Here is a 22,077-nt window from a genome sequence, read left to right on the forward strand (position 1 = left end):
TTTGGATGGGCACAGATATAGCATATATGCATCAAGGTGGGATCCTTACGCTTGCTCCAGTGGTGGGCTCTTAGGAGTTTCAACACCGGGTCAAAGGTTTGAGTATCCATAGGTGGTGAAATCCCACTAAGGCGTGAGTGTGTGTGGTGTATGTGCGTGTGTAAGAAAAAGCCAGGCTAGTTCTCAGTGCTCTGTGGACCCACCAAGATCTATATGCTTTATCTATACCGTTCGTCCATTTTTACACATCATTTTAATGTTTTATCCCACAAATGAGGTAGATTAAAATCTCAGGTGGACCACACCATGGGAAAACAATAGTGATTGAACGTCTACCATTAAAAACCTCCTAAGGCCCACTGTAATGTTTATTTGACATCCAACCTATAGATTAGGTCATACAGACCTGGATAAAGGACAAAAAAAAAAAAAAAAAAAAGAAAAAAAAAGAAAAAACACAAATATTAGCTTGATCCAAAACTTTTGTAGCCCCAAGAAGTTTTTAATGGTAAGAGTTCAATAAACACTATGTGGCCCACTTGAGATTTTGATCTACCTCAGTTTTGGGTTCCTACAATAAAATTGTCTAGAAAAATAGATGAACGGCATGGATGAGACACATACATCATGTTGGGTCCATAGAGCACCGACCACTAGGAGTAGCCAATCCTTTTCCCGTCAAGTTGGCCCTGTTGTAAAGCCGCACTAACCCATCCATGTAGTTTGCTCTTTTGTTATTATTTTAAGTGACAACAGAATGGCACACACATGCGACATCTGATCCATTTATAAGATTCGTCCAACCTTTTATATGTTTTCTAAAAATAAATCTGATCCACTTATCATGTGGGTCCTAATATTTAAAATGGATGAATGGATTAGAAAACTTCAGCCAAGTTCTCTAAAGCCGTACATTCATGTTGCAATACAGCGGAAGAGGATTGATTGGTGTACCACACCACCGACCTGGCTGGTGTGGGTACGTGTCGTGCGAAGATAGCGCTGACTTTCCTCCAGCTCCAAGTTGTACAATGATTCAAAGAAGATCAAAGTTATATGGGCTCCACAATAATGTAATTATTTATGTCCATACCATTCATCCATTTGGTGATAGCATTTTTGAGCATGAGTCCAAAAATGAGTCATATGAAAACTTCAAAGTAATTGCACCACAAATAGCAGTGGAGACAATAATTCTCAATGTTAAAACATTCGTAGGCCTACCATAACATTTATTTTTCATTCAATTTGTTCATAAGGTCACACAAACTTGGATGAAAATAGAAAACAAATATAAGGTTGATCCAAAACTTCTGTTACCCTAAAAGGGTTTCAATGGTAGACATTCAATCCCCCAGTGCTTTTTACGTGTGGTCCACTCAATATTTTGATCTGTTTTATTTTTCAGCTCAAGCCTTACAAAGAGAACACTAAGTGGACGGATGGTTTGGATATAACTCATATCTCATGATGGGACCTACAAAACTTGGTAATGTCAACACACCAGCCACATCGTGGTGTTACAACATGCAGTCCTCTATTTCGATCGTCAACGGAAATTGACAGATATTGCCGACAACGACCTCCGTTCAAAAATCATTGCCTTCACCTAAGAAGATAGTGGTGGCTATTAATGGTGGCAGCGAGCAAATTCGGTAGAGGAGATAGGATATTAGCATCTTTTATTGGTTGCACAGCAATTTGGGCAAATTCATCTTCAAGTTAATTAAAGAAGTTGCACTTAACTACTATGGACTATTGCATATGGGCCTGACCTTAGATTTTCTATGCCCTAAATGACTTTTTATGTAATTATTCTAATCATATGAACTCATCAAACATGGTAGAAAAAGAAATTATTTAGATCTTCCATTGAAAAATTAGGACATTTAATGCTTCAAGTGGGCCACAATCCATGGAACAAATGAATGGCTAAGAAATTTAGTTTGAGTCATTCATTCTTTCATACATCATGGCCCACCTGAGGATGAAATGTCCTGATTTATGAGCCAAAATATTTAATCAATGTGGCCCACCCAATAGAAATTCTAGCATTTAGCAATCATGATCATACCTTGAGGGCCTGTTTGGCCAGGCAGATTAGGAGGTATTAGGAGGGATGGGATGGATTTTAAGGTAATGATGGTGGTGTCAGTGGATTGGGTTTAAGATCCATGTGATTATTATATCCTGGGACAAGTTCACTGAGTCTGTTTGGCACGCCCGGCATATCACGGAATTTTACCTTCCAATCCTTTCCAATCCGTCCGACCAAACACGCCCCAAGCACGATTGAACGGGATTAGGAGGGATGGGATCAATTTTAAGGTAATGATGTTGATGTCAGAGGATTGGTTTAAGATCCATGGGTTTGCTATATCCCAGGACAAGTTCATTGGGTCTATTTGGGCTCATTTGGCATATCCTGGATTTTACCATCCCGTCCCTCCTAATCCCATGGGATTCGTCCGGCCAAACACGCTGTGAAATGCTACCTTTGAATTGATGCATGTAGGTGTTCAACTTGTTGAAATCAAGTGGGCTCTTCTCCCTGCATACAAAAATAGAAATGTAATCTGATGTTATCATCTTTTATTAGGTTTGTTGAAATCAAGCTTCATAAGTGCCCGTATGGGCGACGCACGGAAATGCATTGATCTGGTTTTGGTTTCCACAATGTAATAGTAAGATTAGTGCCATGTACTTAACATTGTTGACTCTATGTTAAGGATTAGTCTAGCAGAGTCCTTGAAGAACAAGGTTACAACTTCCTCAACGAAATTTGGGTTTCCGTCGTCTTGCAACTCCTCCAACTGAATGAATTGCTCATCTAAGAATCTCTGTAACCATACCCAGATTTTTGTTTTATTTTCCAACCTTCCTTGAGAATGTACATTGCTACCTAAATTGCACCTGAGTTTTGGAAATAGACGATGATTGGGATGTTTAGTGAAATTGAAGAGGCACAACAGATGCATGATTTGGATTCTACATACACATCATGTGAACTCCACATAATATGTGATCATTCTAGGGAAGAAATGATAGGCCCACTATGATAATTTCCAATAAATTGTATCCTCCATATTGAAAGCAAAAAAAAATGTATACTAAAATAGTTTCAGCAACCATGACCCGAAAAAATTAAAAAAAAAAAAAAAAAAAAAAAAAAAAAAAAAAAAAAAAAAAAAAGGAAGAAGAAGAAGAAGAAATCCTTGGTAATTTTAAACTTATAGAAGCCTAAAATGGCATTCTTCACATAAATGACTCTTAACATGACAAAAATCACCTCAAAATCAAAGTGGGTTTTTTTTTCATAATATAAGAAAAATTGTTGTTACAATCTTAGTACTTATATAAGTGTAGAAGAGAAGAACCTGCTCAAAAAGGGACTTTTTCATGTAGGTAATCTGACATTACAGATGAAGGTTCTCTATCTTCACAATTGAGAGAAATGAGATAAAATGGAACTAAGGAGAGTACATGCATGCTAGTTAGAACTTAGAATGGGGCCTTACTATTTAAAACGTATTTTAGTAAATTTTTATTTACTAATATAATTATACTTTGGCAGGATTTTAAATATCATTTTAGATGCCGAGTTCCCTGTTTGTCACTAACATGGAACTTCCCTGTTTGGTTCCTAATCTGTAAATTTGGGACTCATTATTAGTTCATCCATGCCATTGATCTGATGCCCGCCATCATGGATGAAACATGAAAAATAAAATAAAAAATCTCCCTAATTGGAATATCCTAACTACCAAATCATTTTCTTCATTGAATGTAGACTGTTAGTGCATTTCTTTTTAAACGTGTATTGACATGCCTAAAATGGAAAGGTTAGAGTCAACCAAATGAAGAGATTTTTCAGTGAGATTTACACTAAAAAAAGGACAATGAGAACCTAATTACCCTATCAGTTAAATGAAGTTTGAAGTAATTTCTGGAAGAAAAATCTTGACTCATGAGGTCCTACTTTTACCAATCCACATGAACCATGTTCCCAAAGGACAAGTAGCATTGTAATGACAACACATAGGAAGATGCACTCTGATAACAAAAACAAGGAGTACAGAAAATTTAGATTTTCCTGTGAGATTATAAAACAATGATATTCAATTATTGGCATCAAATGAACTACAATTCCCTTTAAGTTTATAGCCCATCAAAGACATAAATTCCACCTGATTTTCAATTAGATGTTTGGGACCATCCTATCATGTGTGGCTTACCTATGATGGCCCATCCCTTTGATAAATGAACATCACATGGAAATGAGAGCAAAGTGGAGAAAAGAAATCAACAAAGAATAACTTTCTTTGAAAATGAAACATTTTCCAAAGAATATCTATTTTCTTGGAAACAAATTTTCAAGAAAACTTGTTTTAATTAGACTAAAAAATTAAACGTAAGATTAGTAAACTTAAAAATAAATCTCCTAGTTGTATCCAGGAGTGCTGGACAGAGAGACAGACATGCATCAACACTTGACACAGCTTAATTTCAAAAGAAGTGCAATGTCTTTGTTACATAGGTTTGGATGCATCCCTTGTTCTTTACATAAGTTTGGAACTTTGGATGCATCCCTTGTTCTTTCTCCACATATCCTTTTGAATTTATTAAAATGATAAATTTATTAAAATCATAGGAAATACAAGCTTTTCCATAATTTCAATTTCTACCACAAACATTAGTCTTTTAAGAGAAATACAAGCTAAGTATGCAAAAATATGGTAAAGCATAATGCATGAAGCTTTTATCAAATTATGGAAAAATGGTAATTAATAATCTAAGAGTAATTAACCATCATTCGAGCCTTAAATGACTTTGCCTTACCTTCCACTGCTTTCACACCTCCAGAAACAACATAGTTACCCTACCATTATGGAATGAATTTAATGTCCAATATTGAGAAATAAAGAAAGGCTTCCTAAATTGGATAAAAGAAAATACTCAATGACAATCTTACTGGACAGAGGAAGTTTGCAATTTGATCTTTATTTTTCTCATCTACTTCTTCATTAGGTGCATCACATAGCAGCTGGACCTTTTCTGAATCTAGTTCTATGACACCAACCAAGTACTGTTAGCAGCATCTGCAACTTCCTGAAGAAATTGAAGAAGTATCATTGACTAGCAAAATGTCTTGAATCTATCAATACCAGGTTTTGCAAAGAGAAACTATTGATCATCTACCTAAGGAATGGAAAGAGAAACTACCCAGTGAGCCAGTTTAGATGCCCCCCTACATGGCTTCTCCTCTGACCTTGACCAGCCAGAGTCCATCCTCGAAACCTGTAATGCAGAACATCTAATCCAAGATATCCAAAACCCATTTGACTCTCACATCATTTCCACACACAAGTAGAACAGATCCAGTCATTACCAAGTCAGAACCGATACCGAGCATAACCTGAAATTGTGCTAATAATCCCATTACCAGGAGCAGTTTAGAGAGAGAAATGACTTTTGTTTTATTAGTAAGAAATGACAAAAATAGATATGCAAAATTGCAACCCCTAGAGTTCAGGCATGCACATTCTTTCTTATGGCAAATCCTGAGCAAGAAACACACAGCGAGGTTATACCTCGCTCATTGCATCTGCAACATAAAATTTTATGAGATCTTCATAAAGATTGGATGATCGCTGAATTTCAGCCACCTCAGCCCAATACTCTAGGACCAGAAGTGCATATTCACAACACCTGCAGTAGCATAAAAATTAAAATTAAAAAAGAGGAAGGCTCTAAGAACTGTGGAGAGGTTACTGCCACTAGAAGAAAATTTTTGAGGATATTCAGGTACTACCAAGTGCGCTTGCATTGGTTGGACAGCTATCATGAATAAAATTCTTATTGGCAACCTTCTCAGCGGTGGCTTCTGTTTCGAGTACAGGTATCATGTTGTGTTGTAGAAGAGACCACATATCATTTATTCCTCAGCCCACTGGATTGATTTAGCATTCTTTCATTGAGTATCATGGTATCTAAGATATGTTGACAATCTGATCTAGCTGGCCTTTTCAGTTAAACCTTAAATGACAAAATTTGTAGACGCTGTCTGCAGCAATTTTATGGGAATACTGAAAGTAAGGAATAACAATTCTTCTAAAAACAGAGTGAAAATATTGGCATTGGCGTGGTGAGCCAGCAGACGAAGGACCTCTAATTGCATTGGCATACAAGTAACTCAGATTAATATATCCAACTTGTCAGCACCAACTTAGATGCATCATAATCCAAAAATTACCTTGATTTGATTACCTAACTAACCAATTGTGGACAAGTATCAGATGGTTAAAATTGAAAAATAAAAATAAAAAAATCCAACAGTTCAACAAGTAAGTTTCCACAAATCAAGGTTACGATTGTTGAACCAATCTGATTTTCAAATTATATCCTCTATCTACAGTGGACCCCAAAATTTGAATGGCATAATGAGAAAATGCACGTCATGTTTACAGATCTGTCTCTAAGTGTCTGTGTATCATGCATCAAACTCTACCAAAGTATGAAGCCCACTGTAGAAGCTTCAAACATCAGAACACTGATCCCGCGGTGCCCATGAGGGCCATAAGAGTGATGAGCCCTCACTGCATCATAAGAGCTAAAATATTCAAGAAGCTCTTGATTTCCCATGCCTAGACACTGCAATTTGTGTCCAAACATAAAATAATGTGCCCGGGGTTCAGGTAAAATAATATTAAGCCACAATTTACAAGATGATCTTGAAATGCTTGAAGCATCTCTACTGGCATTTTCTGTTCTCCAAGCCCAACTTCCCAAATCTGAAAGAGAGATGTCAGAACTCTTCCATTTGTAAAATAGAGTCTAATTCAGTTGGAATTCAGATCATCATTATAAAATAAAATAAAAATAGGGATGTGCCTGATTGTTTGTGTAGACAAGGGCTTGCATCTTGAACATGCAGGCCATGTTGGCACATACGCATGGTGGTTGCGTATAAGAATTTGATCAAAATAAAATCCATCCTTATTCCTATCTTCTCTCAACACAATCAAAATCAGAAACTAAAGCAACCCAAATCAAGAAATTCAATCCTTATCATTGAAGTTAACCACCAATACAAATTCCTTCTAATCGAATAAAAACATATCAAAAAAGAAAAGCCCAAGTAAATATCATTTGATATAAACACTAAAAATCACTATTTAAACACACCTTTTTCCTTGTACTTCTAGTAACACAACAATACACTAGCATAACAGTATTTAATCGCCATGAAAGCTTCTCTACCGCATACATGGCCTACATCTCACACGGCTAATAAGGACACCTCAATCACATAGCCAAGCACCTAAGTAGTATGTTTTTGGTCTAATTGAGGATACAACTAGAAGAATTATAATCTGATGTCGAGGTGTGATCTAGCAGAATCAGAAATGTATCAGGTGACTCATTACTATAGAGTGTTTAGAAGAAGCATTCAAAACAGGATGATGGAGATCCAACCATAAACTATGAATGAAGCCTATTAGATTGTGATGCACATGCAGGAGAAGCACATTTGGATGACAACTGATTCCTCTAATGGCTGAGAGTCCCAGGTCTTATGAATTGTTTGAGCGATATCCATATTAACGAATTCAAGAAGGAGAGGTTCACCCACTCCACGACAAAAAGCGAGTATTTGCATTTAATCCGTTTGGATACCACTAAATAAGCTACCTTTTCTACTTACAACAGTAGATAAGTGACTTATTTCAGATAAATAAGTTTGGTTTATGATTAGTTATAAATAACTTTTTTACTCAAAAGTACTTAATTACTTCAGTTAATTTTTTTAGCTTTTCTATTTTTCATAAGTTGCTGAAGAGAGACATTAGGAGAGACAAAAGAGATGAGACGCTGGAAAATATATTGCTTGCCAAACGTGCTTATCTTCTTAATAAGTAGAAACTAAGATAAGCTACTTGTGGAATAAGTAGCTTATGTTAAGCAACTTACAATTCAAACAGGCACTAGGAGTAGAAGAAAAAATAGGAAAAACTGGAGCTGGCGCATTACCTGAGACATTCATAATAGAAACTAGAGATCAAAAGAGTTTTGTTGAACTTATAACATGGCTTCTTGACTGAGTACGAGTCAGCTTGGATGGGTTGCATCCGACTTTGACAAGTTGGCAATCGATTACTAATGCACTATTAGGGGAAGGTCGCCAATCTGATGCAAACACAACTTCGAATACAAAATCCTCAGGCCCTGTTTGGTTGCCACTCGAAATGAGCTCATGTCATTTTTTTAAAAACAGTAATCATGTATTAGAGATTGAAATGATTAAAATCTTTGATAACCCATAACTAAAATAAGATGAAATTATCTTTAAGTTGCTAAAAAGTTACTTTTTCTACTTACAACAGTAGATAAGTGACTTATTTCAGATAAGCATGGCTAGGACTGTCTAAGGGGTGGCCCTGCTTCAGACCATGCTTGAACCTGTCATGTATGGCCCAATCAGGTCAGGCCTGGTCTTAGGTTATTTTAGCCTGGCCCCACTTGGTATGTATGTGTTCTATTCAACAAACATTCAAGTCCAATCTGATTAAGGGATGTATTAGGTCAGGCCCTGTTTGGTTATGACCTCAGGGTTTGGGCCTTAGCATCAGACAAGGCCTAGCCCATATGTGGCCATGGCCACCCCTGGCTTGTTTGGCACATGACCTGACTTTAGTATTTAAGGCACTGGTAACATGTGGACATATCTATAAAATGTGCCACCCCACATTATCCTAGGGCCCAAAAATCAGCTCAGGTGGGTCATAAGGGAGGGAGATTTTTTGGGCAAGACAAAAATCAGGTTGTACAGCATCTCACCTTGTTCCCTGTGTTGTGGCCCACTAGAGTTTTGGATGGAGTTGATTTTTTAGCACCGTAATAATTTGAGGGGACGCATCTGATGTACAGGTTGGATGTGATATATACACCACATAGGCCCCACATTACACTTAACTAATTCCATAATTAGGCCATTAGTGGCTAAGTAGTTAATGGTCCAAATTCAGTGAAGTGTTATTGCATGGAATTAAAACAAAAAATGAGCATAGAATGTCCAAAAAAATGCTATCGGAATATTACAATTTAGAAATACAAGGATTAGAACCAATGCTCAAGAACATTCTATCAGTGTGTGGAGTCAGCACTGGACAATCAGGTAAGCTCAAAACAATGAAACAAACGAGTCGAGTTTTAATTCAGACAATTTTTTTGTAGGAACAAATTTCAGAGGAAGAAACTAGGTGGGGGCAGGGGAAGTTAGGAATCAAGATACAAGGTTAAGAACACTAGTGCCTACTTGAAAAACTAATAAAAAGACTAGTTGAAATGGCATCTACAGATATAAAAACTGTTTCTACCTTGTAGTGTTAGAATAGTGCGGTAATCACATAACAATACCATAACCGACCCCATAACTGCTAAAAGAAAATCACTAACATGGCACAAGAAATCACAGTAAAATAAAATGATGTGTTAACTTTTGAGTTTTGACCAATCCGTGGTAACTTAACCACTATACATATTCTCAACAGAGTAAGTCTCCCAACACTGTTTCAGACACTATCTTTCAAAAGAAAAATCAAACACTCCACTAGTATTAGAAAATAAATACTGGCATGGGTTGCTAGAACCAATAATGTGAAGTGCATCTCTTGATTTGTACAGTACTACAGCTTACTCTTACCATATATTAGCAAATAAATACCAGCACACGTTGCTAGAACTTACAATATGAAGTGCATCTCTTGATTTCCACAGTACTACAGCTTACTCTTACCTTTCTCTATTGGCTTAGAAAATGGGCCAACAAATAAAATCTTGATTTGGGAGTTGAAGTGCATAGCACAACTTCCCAAAGCACCAATGACTCAAAGTTTTCCATCAAACTTAACTTCTCTCTTGAGAAAAAGCTACCATAACAAGAGCACTCAAGGACCCGTTTGGACACACTGTCACAACCAGGGTTCGGAGACAATACACGGATTTTGAAGCCTGTTTGGATCCCACCAGCAATTGTCAGTTTGGGACACACCCAATGATTTAGTAGGCAAATCGACGAGATTTCAGAAACTTATTTGGCTGCAGTACCTTCCCACAGTCAACAGTCAACAGTCTATCCAAACAGGCCCTAATGGAGTTCCATGAAGTGTGTTCTGGAACACATATACCTTACACATTGCACTTGCTTAAACCTTCATGGTGATTGTTGGGGAAAATAATATGACAAGTCCGGAGACTCGGTTATTTTATGGACTAACTCTACTAAAACCGACTAAAAGATCCGAGCCAATAGTTCGGGTCGAGCAAGATAAAGCCAAAGGAGAGACTTGTTCGGATTTGTTGGAAATGAATCCCAACCGAAGTTGAGAGTCGAGAGCCTTAGGCGAGTATAGGGCACATCAAGTTGACTCTGTTAACGAGGCAGCAATGTCTAAAGAGACCTATTAAAGGTCCCAAATCAGAAAGCCACCTGACCGATTATAAAAACAACCCATATATGGTTGGTTGCAGTATCGGTTATCGGATAGAAGGAAAACATCGGTCCTGAACCGACCCAGTTTCGTCCAATAGTAGGAAAAAAGTCTCCTATGTAAGCCAGCCGAGATTACAAATCTATTGAGGCCGAGCCAAGCAAAGGAGAGACGGTGTAATCTTAAACACCATCCCAAGAATCTTGTAGGAGGATCCCTGATCCTGGAAATCTTGGGATTGGAAAGTATCCGTAAACAAAACACCATATAAATCAAATCTCCAAAATATCGAGAAAGAATCCCCATACGGCGGGATCCTCCTTCTCTTATAAATAAGAGAGAGTCCAAGGATGAAAGGTACGCAAAAAACTCTCTCCCGAACTCCCTCAATATAATACGACCCAAATTCCTGGCCTGACTTTGGCATCAGAGGGTCCCCTGCTCTAGCCAGAGTCTCCTTTGTCTTCTTCCTGTGTAGGCACTGGCCGGCCAGAAAAAGTGACGACCAGATTTTTGCATCAACAGTTTGGCGCCGTCTGTGGGAAACGATACAAAAAGTCATTTTCTACAATCTATCCAAAGGTTGAAAAATGTGCTTTAAAAGTGGTCACTAGAAGAACGGTCCCAGAAGATCCGAATGAGGCTACCGCCGTTGAGCCATCGGATGCAAACGTTGCTCGAGGGACTCAAGGTCAGAATTCCACTATTCGACCAGTGACCTCTATTGGGACGAGAAATACTCAGCGGAACCGAGGTAATGGGCGACTGGATAAAAAGGTACAGGAACTCAGATCCGACATCAACGTCATAAAACAGCTGTTGGAACAAATACACCGGCAACAAGTTTCGCTGGGTATTCAGACGACTAACGCCCCGTAGCAAGTTGTTGATTCCGAGCCTGATGCCCCGCAACCGAAAATCCTCCAGAAAAGTCAGCCCCAAGGTCCATCCGAGCCGGCCCCTACTCATTCCACTACTGCCATTCTGCCTCCCACTGACCTCCGACATGAAATCGATCGGTGAAGGTGAAGTCGGCCTCCGATCGAGCAAATGGCCGAAAGTAACAAACCTTGGAAAGCCGACCTTCAAGATTTCAGGAGGAAGGTATGGGAGGAGATCGAAGACGTGAAGTAGGGTCAAGATTTGTGTCAGAATCGGCCCGAAACAAAAGCATCCCCGTTTTTGGAGGAAGTAATGCAGGCCTGACTACCGGAACGTTTCCGTCTTCTGTAAATTACGCCTTTCACGGGTAAAACTGACCCAAATGAGCACATCGAATGCTTCCAAACGTACATGGAACTACATGATGCCTCGGACGTCGTGATGTGCCGGGCCTTCTCCCTCACCTTGGCCGACGTAGCCCGACTTTGGTTCAAACAGCTGAAACCAAAGTCCATCCGTCCCTTCAACTATCTGAAGAACGGGAGACATTTATCCGTGGCTCTGGACAGGAAACGATTAAGTGCTGCTACCCGTCCAGTCAGTCTTTGTATATCTTTAATCATTTTTGGAGATTCCATGTCAAGCAGGGCTTTTATCTTTTCCGGGTTAGCTTCGACGATATGCTGACGTCTTTGCTTGGAGCCATGAAGATATGCAAGGAATCGACCCGTCAGTGATCACCCATCGACTCAATATTGATCCGACCTACCAACCAATCCGACAGAAGCAACAACAATGGTTGATTTCCTGATAGTTGACTAATCGTCCGTGTACAACGCTAGACTCGGTCGACCCTCTCAGAGTATCCTCCATGCCATCGTATCTACGTACCACCTATCCATGAAATTTTTGACTGAGTCGGGAGTAGCAATCGTCAAAGGAAATCAATAGGACGTGAGACGTTGCTACATGAAAGCTGTAAAAATACCCATCGAGAAAGCTCCAGCCGAAGTATCAATGATCGAGTCGCTAGAACCCCGGGTCGAGACACATGAACAAGGGTAGCTAGTTGAAGATCTCATCTCGGTGCCCTTGGTTGAGACAGACGAGTCCAAAACAGTGCAAGTTGGCTTGTCTCTGTGACCACCCTTGATAGATAATTTGATAGCCCTGCTCCGACGATATGCTGATGTATTTGCTTGGAGCCATGAAGATATGCAAGGAATCGACCCGTTAGTGATCACCCACCGACTCAATATCGATCCGACCTACCGACCAATCCGACATAAGCGACAACCTCTCGGCCCTGAAAGGTACGCTGTCATAAAAGAAGAGGTTAGCAAGCTCCTCAAGGCAAAATTCATAGAAGAGATATACTATCCGGAATGGGTAGTAAATGTCGTACTGGTGAAGAAAGCTAACGGGAAGTGGCGAGTCTGTATCGACTATACCGACCTAAATAAAGTCTGCCCGAAGGATAGCTTTCCTCTTCCAAGGATAGACTATTTGGTAGATACTACCGCGGGGCATGAACTTCTTAGCTTTATGGATGCGTATTCAGGGTATAATCAAATTGTAATGCATCAGTCCGATAAATCTAAAACAACCTTTGTCACTGACAAAGGCCTTTATTGTTACCGTGTGATGCCGTTTGGTTTGAAAAATGTTGGTGCGACTTATCAGAGATTGGTGAACAAAATCTTTGCTCGGCTGATCGGCCGAATGATGGAAGTGTACATTAACGACATGCTCGTCAAAAGTGTACGTGCGACCGACCACATAGCCGACCTAGAAGAAATGTTCCTCATCTTACGTAAGTTCCGAATGAAACTGAACCTGAGCAAGTTCGCCTTTGGTGTAAGCTCGGGAAAGTTCCTCGGTTTCTTGGTCAGTTAGCGAGGGATAGAAGCTAACTCGAAAAAAATAAAAGCCTTGCTTGACATGGATTCTCCAAAAATGATTAAAGATATACAAAGACTGACTGGACGGGTAGCATCACTTAATCATTTCCTGTCCAGAGCCACGGATAAATGTCTCCCATTCTTCAGACAGTTGAAGGGACGGCAAACGTTAAATTTGATAGAAGAGTGCGAAGCAGCGTTTCAACAGTTAAAGTCTTATCTCAGATCCCCCCCAATCTTATCAAAACCCGAGTCAGGAGAAGCTCTACTGTTGTACCTAGTGGTGTCCAAGGCAACAGCTAGCTTAGCCCTGATACATGAGCACGAAGGAAAGCAGCTGCCGGTTTACTATGTTAGCAAAGCACTATTACCGGCGGAGATGAGATACCCACTCTTGAAAAAGGTGGCCCTAGTTCTAGTAGTCTCCTCGCGCCAACTTTGACCATATTTCCAAGCCCATACCATCGTCGTAATGACCGATCTCCCACTGCGTCAGATTCTACAGAAACCGGATGCATCTGGCCGACTTAAGAAATGGGCGATCGAACTCAGCGAATTCGACATTCAATATAAGCCGAGAGTAGCAATCAAAGGGCAAACTGTGACCGACTTCATTGCTGAAGTAACACCATAGGCCAACCTGATGAATGAGCATACTGCCGAGCCCGTTGAAGAATTAACTACTGCTTCTCCCGTATCATCGTCCGACTCGATACCCTGGAAGCTGTATGTTGACGGTTCCTCCAACTCTAAGGCAAGCGGAGCAGGAGTAGTTTTGAAAACTCCAGATCAAACCTACATGCAATATGCCTTAAGACTTGGATTTCAAGCGTCGAACAATACAGCAGAATATGAAGCATTGTTGCTCAGCCTTCGACTCGCGGCCAGCTTGGGTGTTAGGCATCTAAATATTTTCAGTGATTTTCAGCTGGTTGTTAACCAAGTTACCAGTGCATATCAAACACGGAAAGAACAATTAAAAGCGTATATGGAGAAAGCGAAAGAACTGATCAAAGGCTTTCAATGTTGTATCGTTACTCAGATTCCTCGGACAGAAAATGCCAAAGCCGACCTATTAGTAAAACTCGCCTCCGCTAAAGAAGACGATATGCGGAGTGCATTCGGTGGTCGTTGCTAAGCTAAGTGTCGATGAACGATTATTCGATGCGTACATCGATCGACTCGGAGCCTTCTTGGATTGATCGATCGTCGATATCTCGTTAAGGGTGAGTTGCACGAAGACGCGCCCGGTTTGATGATTAAAGGTCTGAGCCTCGTTATACCATACTCGGCGGGACGTTATACAGAAAAGGTTATTATACTCCGCTGGCACATGATATGCAAGCCTAGGTAGCGGTATATGCTACTGAAAAATGCGAAGGGGATGCAGCCAGAGCTTGATTAGGGAGGATGGTCAAAGCGCATAAGGTATTGTGTCGAGGATACTCTTTAGTAGGCTATCTGACATGGCTCTCGTAAGCTCATTGAAAATGCGGCGGATATCGGAGATTCGTAGTTTTCCCAGGCAACCTCGGCCGACACTATGTAATGGTCATTAGCCGCCCGCACGATGGGAATTGACATCATAGGGCCACTCCCACGTATATCCACACCGCCCATCCATTTTTTGCAGCTTGTTTTAAGGCATGGTCCCAAAATTAAAGCAGATTCATATCTAAGTGCTGGAAAGAGTGGTCGTCTGTTTGTTTGTCCTCATTAACCGATTGGATGAAAAATAAATATTATGCTCTGCCTTTGGAAGTTTTTAATGGTGGGTGTTCAATGATCCCTGTTTACCATTATGTGATTTACTTGAGATTTTGATTAGCTTTATTTTTGGGACCATGCCTAAAATGCGGTGGAAATTCTATGATCGGTGTGGATATACGACACATATGGAAAGGTGGGAAAGGTGGGCCCCATAGTCCAGCTAACATTTTTATGTTTTCAGTTCATCCCAATACTAATGACCTTATGAATCAGTATGGATGACATATATAAACATCAATGGCGGATTCCGTTAGAGAACTTTGGAGAATCCTAAAAGCACACAGGGGAATCAAGTAAAGTACTACCAATCATAAAAGTAAGTTCAAACATAAATGATTTGAATTTTATATAGTATAAAACCACAGTGCAAATCGGCAAGTAATACATTCTAAATTTATAAATATAAGATATAGTGTTATTGATTCAAACAAGCCTCGAATCCACTTCACAAGCCTAAATTATACCCTTACATCTTTAGGGACGAATTGGAAAGCCTAAAACTCTAAGTCTCTTCAAATCCTTATTACACCCGATATATATAGCATCATATAGTATTATAATTGGAATAGGAAACAAATTCCGCACTTAGGCAATTCTATGCACACGTTTGATGGGACTTCGATGACATCGAGTGGTAATACTAAAAAGTTCCAGCAAGGATTTTCTCGATGACACTTCGGTGGCATAGACAAACTCTGTTATTTTACAAATTTAAGAAATCATCAATAGACCCAAGAGAATGGTGGGCATTTTCTTATTCAGTTTCTCCAACGTGCAGCCATTAGAGTTTTAGATCAGCCTCATTTTTTTAGAGTCAATTTCCTAACATGATCCACTAAAACAAATGAAACGAGTGGATTACTCACAAACATTACAGTGACCCCACCTAGCTTCCCATATCGGAAGCTTTCCGGAAAAGGGTTTCACAGGATTATGCCTCCCCCAACTGCCAACCATTAATGTAAACTAATCTTATCAGTTGCAGTTTGGTTCATAATTGTTGTTCATTCTTTCTTTTTTTATTTTTAAATTTTCTTCCAAATTATTTATTATTATTTTTTCTTCTTACGACTCAAGAGGCTGGTACTTATTTATTTTTGAAGAGGTCTCAGGTCCGACCAGGTGGACTGCAAATTACGGTCCACCCAGTTGGTAACTCCCAACCTTTTAATGGGCTTATGATATCCAACCCATTAAATAGGTTGGACTCACTGCCATGACTACCTTGTGCAATAATCAGCCACATCCATTTGTCAAAAGGTCTAAACTTTTATATTGACATTTATCAGTGGCCAGATATTGTTATACATGGAGGGAAATCCCCTTATCAGTAGATTGATCTGATTTTTGCATTAGGTAATTTTCATGGTGGGACTAACCTATTGGAAGTTTTGGATTTTGCATGCACTTTTTAGGTTGGTTGATATACACTGAGTGAAAATGTTATGGACCTTTTTTTTTAAAAGTAGATTTTAAAACATTTCATTATGGAAAGGTGATCCAGTGCGAGCAGTACTGCATGCAATCGTATTCCTAGGGACGCGCATTTCCTGCCAAAGCCTCTACGCAAGGATGCTGGGTGGGACCCACTACAATGTATGTGATAAATTCATTACGTTCATCTGTTTTGGGAGCTAATTTTAGAACATGAGACCAAAAATGAGGTGGATACAAAACTCACGTGGGTCACACGAGAGGGAAAATTTGAGAAAGAAATTTTCACCGTGGAAACCTTCCTGGGCTCTATGTTGATGTTTATATGCTATCCAAACCGTTTATAAGGTCATTCCAAATGGGATGAAGTGAAAACACCAAAAATAATATATATATATATATATATATATATATATATATATATATATATATATATATATATGTATATAGATATATATATATATATATAATGGAAATGGTTCTCTGTGGTCCAGCTCATGGGAACTTCACATGAGCTCAAGCTATGTGGCCCAGTCAGATGCACCATTCCATGGTGGGCCGCGGGCAAGTCAATCGATGACTTTTGTGGGCCACACCATGTACAAAAGTTGAGAGGGGTTACACTCCCATTAAAACATTTATAATCATTTGTTGGGCCCACAGAGTTGTGGTTCATAAATTCAAACCATTCATTATATGTTTCCCGCTTGGATGAGGGGTCAGACCAAGTTTCAGATGCATCCAAATTTCAGGTGCGCCCCACCAAGTGCTTTTATATGTTTTAAGCATGTCTTCACATGATTTTAGATGGTATGGCCCACCCGAGTTCTGTATAAGGCTGATTTTTAGGATATCCCATAATTGAAAGGGGACCCATCAAATTTACGGTGTTGATGTTTGACAAGCATCACAGTGGGACCCACCCAGGTTGACCTCTATCCAGGCCTGTGTGACCTTTTCAACCGATTGGATGGATGGTGGGTGTTCAATGACCACTATTTCCTGTGGTGTGGTCCACTTAAGATTTGGATCCATTTCATTTTTGGAATTATGATGAGCTGAAAAACTAATGGACGGCTTGCATGCACTACGCATACATCAAGATGGGCCACAAGGTCAGGGAAGCACCAACTCCACTACCATAACAGCTGGTGGAATATAATTACAAAGAAATGGGAGCTGCCCAATACCATGACAGCTGGTGGAATATATTTACCAAGAAATGGGAGCTATTGGACGCGGTTTGCGTAGTCAGGTTTACTGGACCGACTTAGGTGGGCCCCAAAGAAGAGGGAGCGGTACGTGGGACCCGGCTTGCCACCTATTTGGTACCCAGATTTCCTGGGAAAAGACTTTTATGAGGAAGTTCCCTGCGCTTGATGAACAAGTGGCTAGTTGATTGTCTTAAATGTGAGCCCTATATGATATATGGGATGGCCTTTCGTGTCTCCTTGGAGCTTCGTAGGGTGCTCGTTGAGTCAGATTTCAGATGGCTAGTTGATTGTCTTAATGGCCTTTCGCCCCTTGCCTGATTTTGGGGTTACTGGATGGGGGAGGATTCGTAGGTTGGGAGCTAAGGGATGTTTTCGCTCTCTCCTATTCCCAGGGAGGCGAGCAGCCATGCTGATGGCCAAGTAAAGGATGGCAGCGCAAGGCAAGAAACCCGCTTATTCAGGGACTCCTTCAATCTCCCTGGTCTGGTTAAGGATGAGATCTTTCTAGACGAAGTGGGCATTGGCCCGATCAGATATTTTCATAGGAATTTTAATGTATAGGATATGATAGGCAGGGCTATCTCATTTTTGAATCCGGTCCTGTCCGAATGGATGTATCTTATAACCTTTGCTATCAATGAAACTGCTCTTATAAAAAATTAAATAATAATAATAATAATAATAATAATAAAGTTGTTGCGCTGGTATATTAGGTGAGCCACCGTAATGTTTATGAGAAATCCAAACTGTTCATCCGTTTTGCAAGCTCATTTTAGGAATGTGACTAAAAATGAAATGGATCCAAACCTCAAGTGGGTCACATGAGAGGAAACAGTAAAGATTCAATGACTACCATTGAAACATTCATATAACTACAAAAGTTTTACATAGCTATAAGTTTCCTGTGTTTTCAATTCATTCCAGTATAAATGACTTTATAAATGGCTTGGATGGCATATAAACATTGAAGTAGAGATAGGAAGGTTTCAAGGGCAGGTGTTTTTTTTCCTCTCATGTAACCTATTTGAGTTTCGGATATGCTTATTTATTTATTTTTTTCTTTTTGGAACGTCGTGAAATGAGCTCTCAAGATGAATGGACCAGTCGATTTTCTCCATCTAGCATCTCAGCACGGGAACTGCTGCTGTGGCGGCGAATCCGCGTCCACCTATTTCACTGGCCTGGTTTGTGAGGACTCCTTTACTTAACGGACCCAGGTGGTGTGAGGACTGTATGGCCCACTGTTATGTAATGAACAGTTGGATGACAAGTAAGCGTCACCTACTGCCCTGTGCAGGTGTCAGTGGTGGACGTCATTATTGGTGGACGTACACAAGGGTTCGGTTATATATATATAGAGAGAGAGAGAGCAATGGTCTTCCTGCGAACCACCCCGCAGGCTACCCTGGTGCAGCCCAATTCCCACTACAAGCTACCAAGTTCTGTGGACCTCACAATGATGTATGTGTTGTATCTGCAACGTCCATCCATTTGGAGATATTATTTTAAGCCATGAACCAGAGAATGATGCAGATCCAAAGCTTTAGTGGACCCCACCATAGAAAACAGCGGGAAGATTGATGCCCACCGTTGAAACCTTTCTAAGGCCCATCATGATGTTTTTTCAAAATCCAACCTGTTCAAAAGTTAACAAAGATATGAAAGAGGGAAAATACAAATATAAGCTTGATCGAAAACTTTTGTGGCCTCTAGAATTTTTTAACGGTGGTGTCACTCTCGCCATTGTTTTCTGTGGTGGGGTGGAGCTTTGGATGTTTCTCATTCTATGGATATTACCTTAAAATGATCTCTCCAGATGGATGGATGGTGTGGATGCAAAACATATATCATGGTGGGGCCACAACATTTGGTGACGTCACTTCTCACCCTGTCACTAGCCCATCCGCGCCCAGGTCTTTTACGGGGACTGCGTACTGAGTAAAGTCTGGGGCGGCCTCCGTGATTTATATATTCCATCCACTCCTTGCATCCATTTTAACAGATAATTTTAAGTTAATTTTAAGGCTTAAGCCCAAAAATGAAGTGTATCCAAAGCACAAGTGGGCCACACCATAGGAAACAGTGTGAATTGAATGCCAACCGTTGAAAATTTTCTTGGGGTCCACAAGTTTTGGATCAATCTGATATTTCTGTTTTCCTTTCATCCATATCCGTGTGATCTCACGAATAGGTCGGATGACAAATAAACATCACTATAGACCCTAAAAAGGTTTCAACGGTGGAAATTATTATTCCCCATGTTTCCTGTTCTATGGTCCACTTGAGCATTGGAAATGATTCAATTTTTGTCACAACCATTAAAATGTGCTTGAAAAACGGATGGACCGCATGGATAGACTACATACATTCACACGAGGCCCAACAGAGTTTACTCAGAACGCAATCGGATTTCCTCTTTGCGTCGGGAATTAGACCGCACCAAATAGCCCGCGGGCTGTACTTGTTCTTGATGATGCATGGAGCACACATGTTTGGAATTTCATAAGAAATGCATTACCTGCTAGCAATTATAATAATAGGGTAATGATCACCACACGGAAAGATGATGTCGCATCATCTTCTTGCGTCGGACTCTCCGATCACATCTACAATCTTTAACCTCTGCCTCCAAGAGAGGCTTGGTCTCTGTTTTGCAAGAAGGCATTCCATTCGAACTACGAGAATTGTTGCCCTCCTGGATTGAAGAAGCTTTCTCAAAGCTTTGTAGATAAATGCCGAGGATTGCCGCTTGCAATTGTCGCATTGGGTAGTCTTCTGTCAATCAAGGACAAGACATATGTTGAGTGGGAGATGATTCATCGAAGCCTTGGATCAGAGTTTGAAAGCGATGACAATCTTAGAAGCATGATGAAAATATTATTCCTCAGTTTCAATGACTTGCCTTACTACCTGAAATCATGCTTCTTGTATTTGAGCATTTTCCCCGAAGACTATGCGATTAAGCGTATGAAACTAATTCGGCTATGGATAGCTGAAGGTTTTGTAGAAAGAAATGAAGGCAGGTCAATGGAAGACGTTGCTGAAGGTTACCTCAATGCACTCATCGCTAGAAATCTCGTTCAAGTAGCAGAAAGGAAATCATATGGGAAATTGATCACTTGTTGCATCCATGATCTCGTGCGGGAGATCATTATTTCAAAATCCAGGGAAGAGCATTTCTTTGCATCTTCTGTTGAGCAGAACAAGATACTTTGTAATAGAATCCGGCGTCTGTCTATTTACAAAAGCGGCGAGAAATTTCCAAAATTAGATGGTTTGTGCCATCTTCGCTCTTTGTTCATTTTTGGGGTGGATGGACTATCTATTGGTTCTGCAATCACATGTTTTTCCAGCTTAAAGTTGTTTAAGGTGGTGGATCTTGAAAATGTTTCCATGGATAGCTTTCCTGATGCTTTGACTAGTCTGTTCCACTTAAGATATTTGAGCCTGGAGAATACAAAGATGAAGAAGCTTCCTAACTCACTGGGGAAGCTAAAAAACTTAGAAACATTGAATCTTAAGGGCACCTTTGTATGTGAATTGCCAATTGAGATTCTCAAGCTCCAAAACCTTCGCCACCTTCTGATTTATCGGTATGCTAGAAAGGGGGTCTACTTGCCATTTAATGCTGTGGATGGAATTAAGGTTCCTACTGGAATGGGGAGTATGAGATCACTACAGAAGTTGGCATACATAGAGGTGGAGAGCAGCGTGGTTAGAGAGCTGGGGAATCTCATCGAACTGAGGAAGTTGGGCGTTATCAAATTAAGAACAGAAGATGGGAATGATTTGTGCACTTCCGTCGAGAAAATGAACCACCTTCAAGCCTTTTCTGCAAGATCGATGGATGCGGAGGAGCTTCTTGACTTGCATTCTCTGTCATATCCTCCACCTACTCTTCAAAGGTTGTGCTTGAGAGGGCGTTTGCTCAAGTTACCTCAATGGATTGCCTCACTTGATAATCTAGTCTCCGTTCGTTTGAGGTGGTCTAGATTGAGGGATGACCCTCTCAAAGCCCTTCAATCACTACCAAATTTGGTAGAACTCTTTCTCGAGCGAGCCTACAATGGAGAAGAGTTATATTGCGAGGCAGGAGGATATCCAAGACTCAAGGATTTAAGCCTTCTTGATTTGAAGGAATTGAAGAAGGTGAGAATAGAGAATGGAGCAATGTATTGCCTTGAAAAGCTGAGGATCAGAGGTTGTGAAGAGTTAGGAGAGGTGCCTTTGGGGCTTGAAAATCTCACTAACCTCAAAATGCTCTATCTGGTGGATTTGCCATTTGCTTTTCTGAGAGGGCTAACAAAGGATGGGTTTAATGAATTAGTCAATTCCATTCAGCACATTCCACTCATAAGATATATAGATACTAGGGACTTTTCATGA

General features: G+C 40.1%; 1 protein-coding gene and 1 long non-coding RNA gene across 2 annotated transcripts; one reads left to right on the plus strand and one right to left on the minus strand.

Annotated features, from left to right (window-relative positions):
• Positions 1-4,690: 4,690 nt before the first annotated feature.
• On the minus strand, positions 4,691-5,405 carry LOC131255915 (uncharacterized). Its single transcript, XR_009176514.1, has 3 exons — positions 5,224-5,405; positions 4,973-5,109; positions 4,691-4,879 (listed from the first exon to the last, which is right to left on the minus strand). It is a non-coding gene; the product is annotated as an uncharacterized LOC131255915 (long non-coding RNA).
• An 8,340-nt stretch (positions 5,406-13,745) lies between these two features.
• On the plus strand, positions 13,746-22,077 carry LOC131255289 (disease resistance protein RPM1-like). Its single transcript, XM_058255986.1, has 2 exons — positions 13,746-13,895; positions 20,353-22,077. Exons 1-2 carry the CDS (start codon positions 13,746-13,748, stop codon positions 22,075-22,077), a joined length of 1,875 nt encoding a protein of 624 aa, XP_058111969.1.

This window comes from Magnolia sinica, chromosome 9 (assembly GCF_029962835.1).
Source record: "Magnolia sinica isolate HGM2019 chromosome 9, MsV1, whole genome shotgun sequence".
Classification (NCBI taxonomy): Eukaryota; Viridiplantae; Streptophyta; class Magnoliopsida; order Magnoliales; family Magnoliaceae; genus Magnolia; species Magnolia sinica.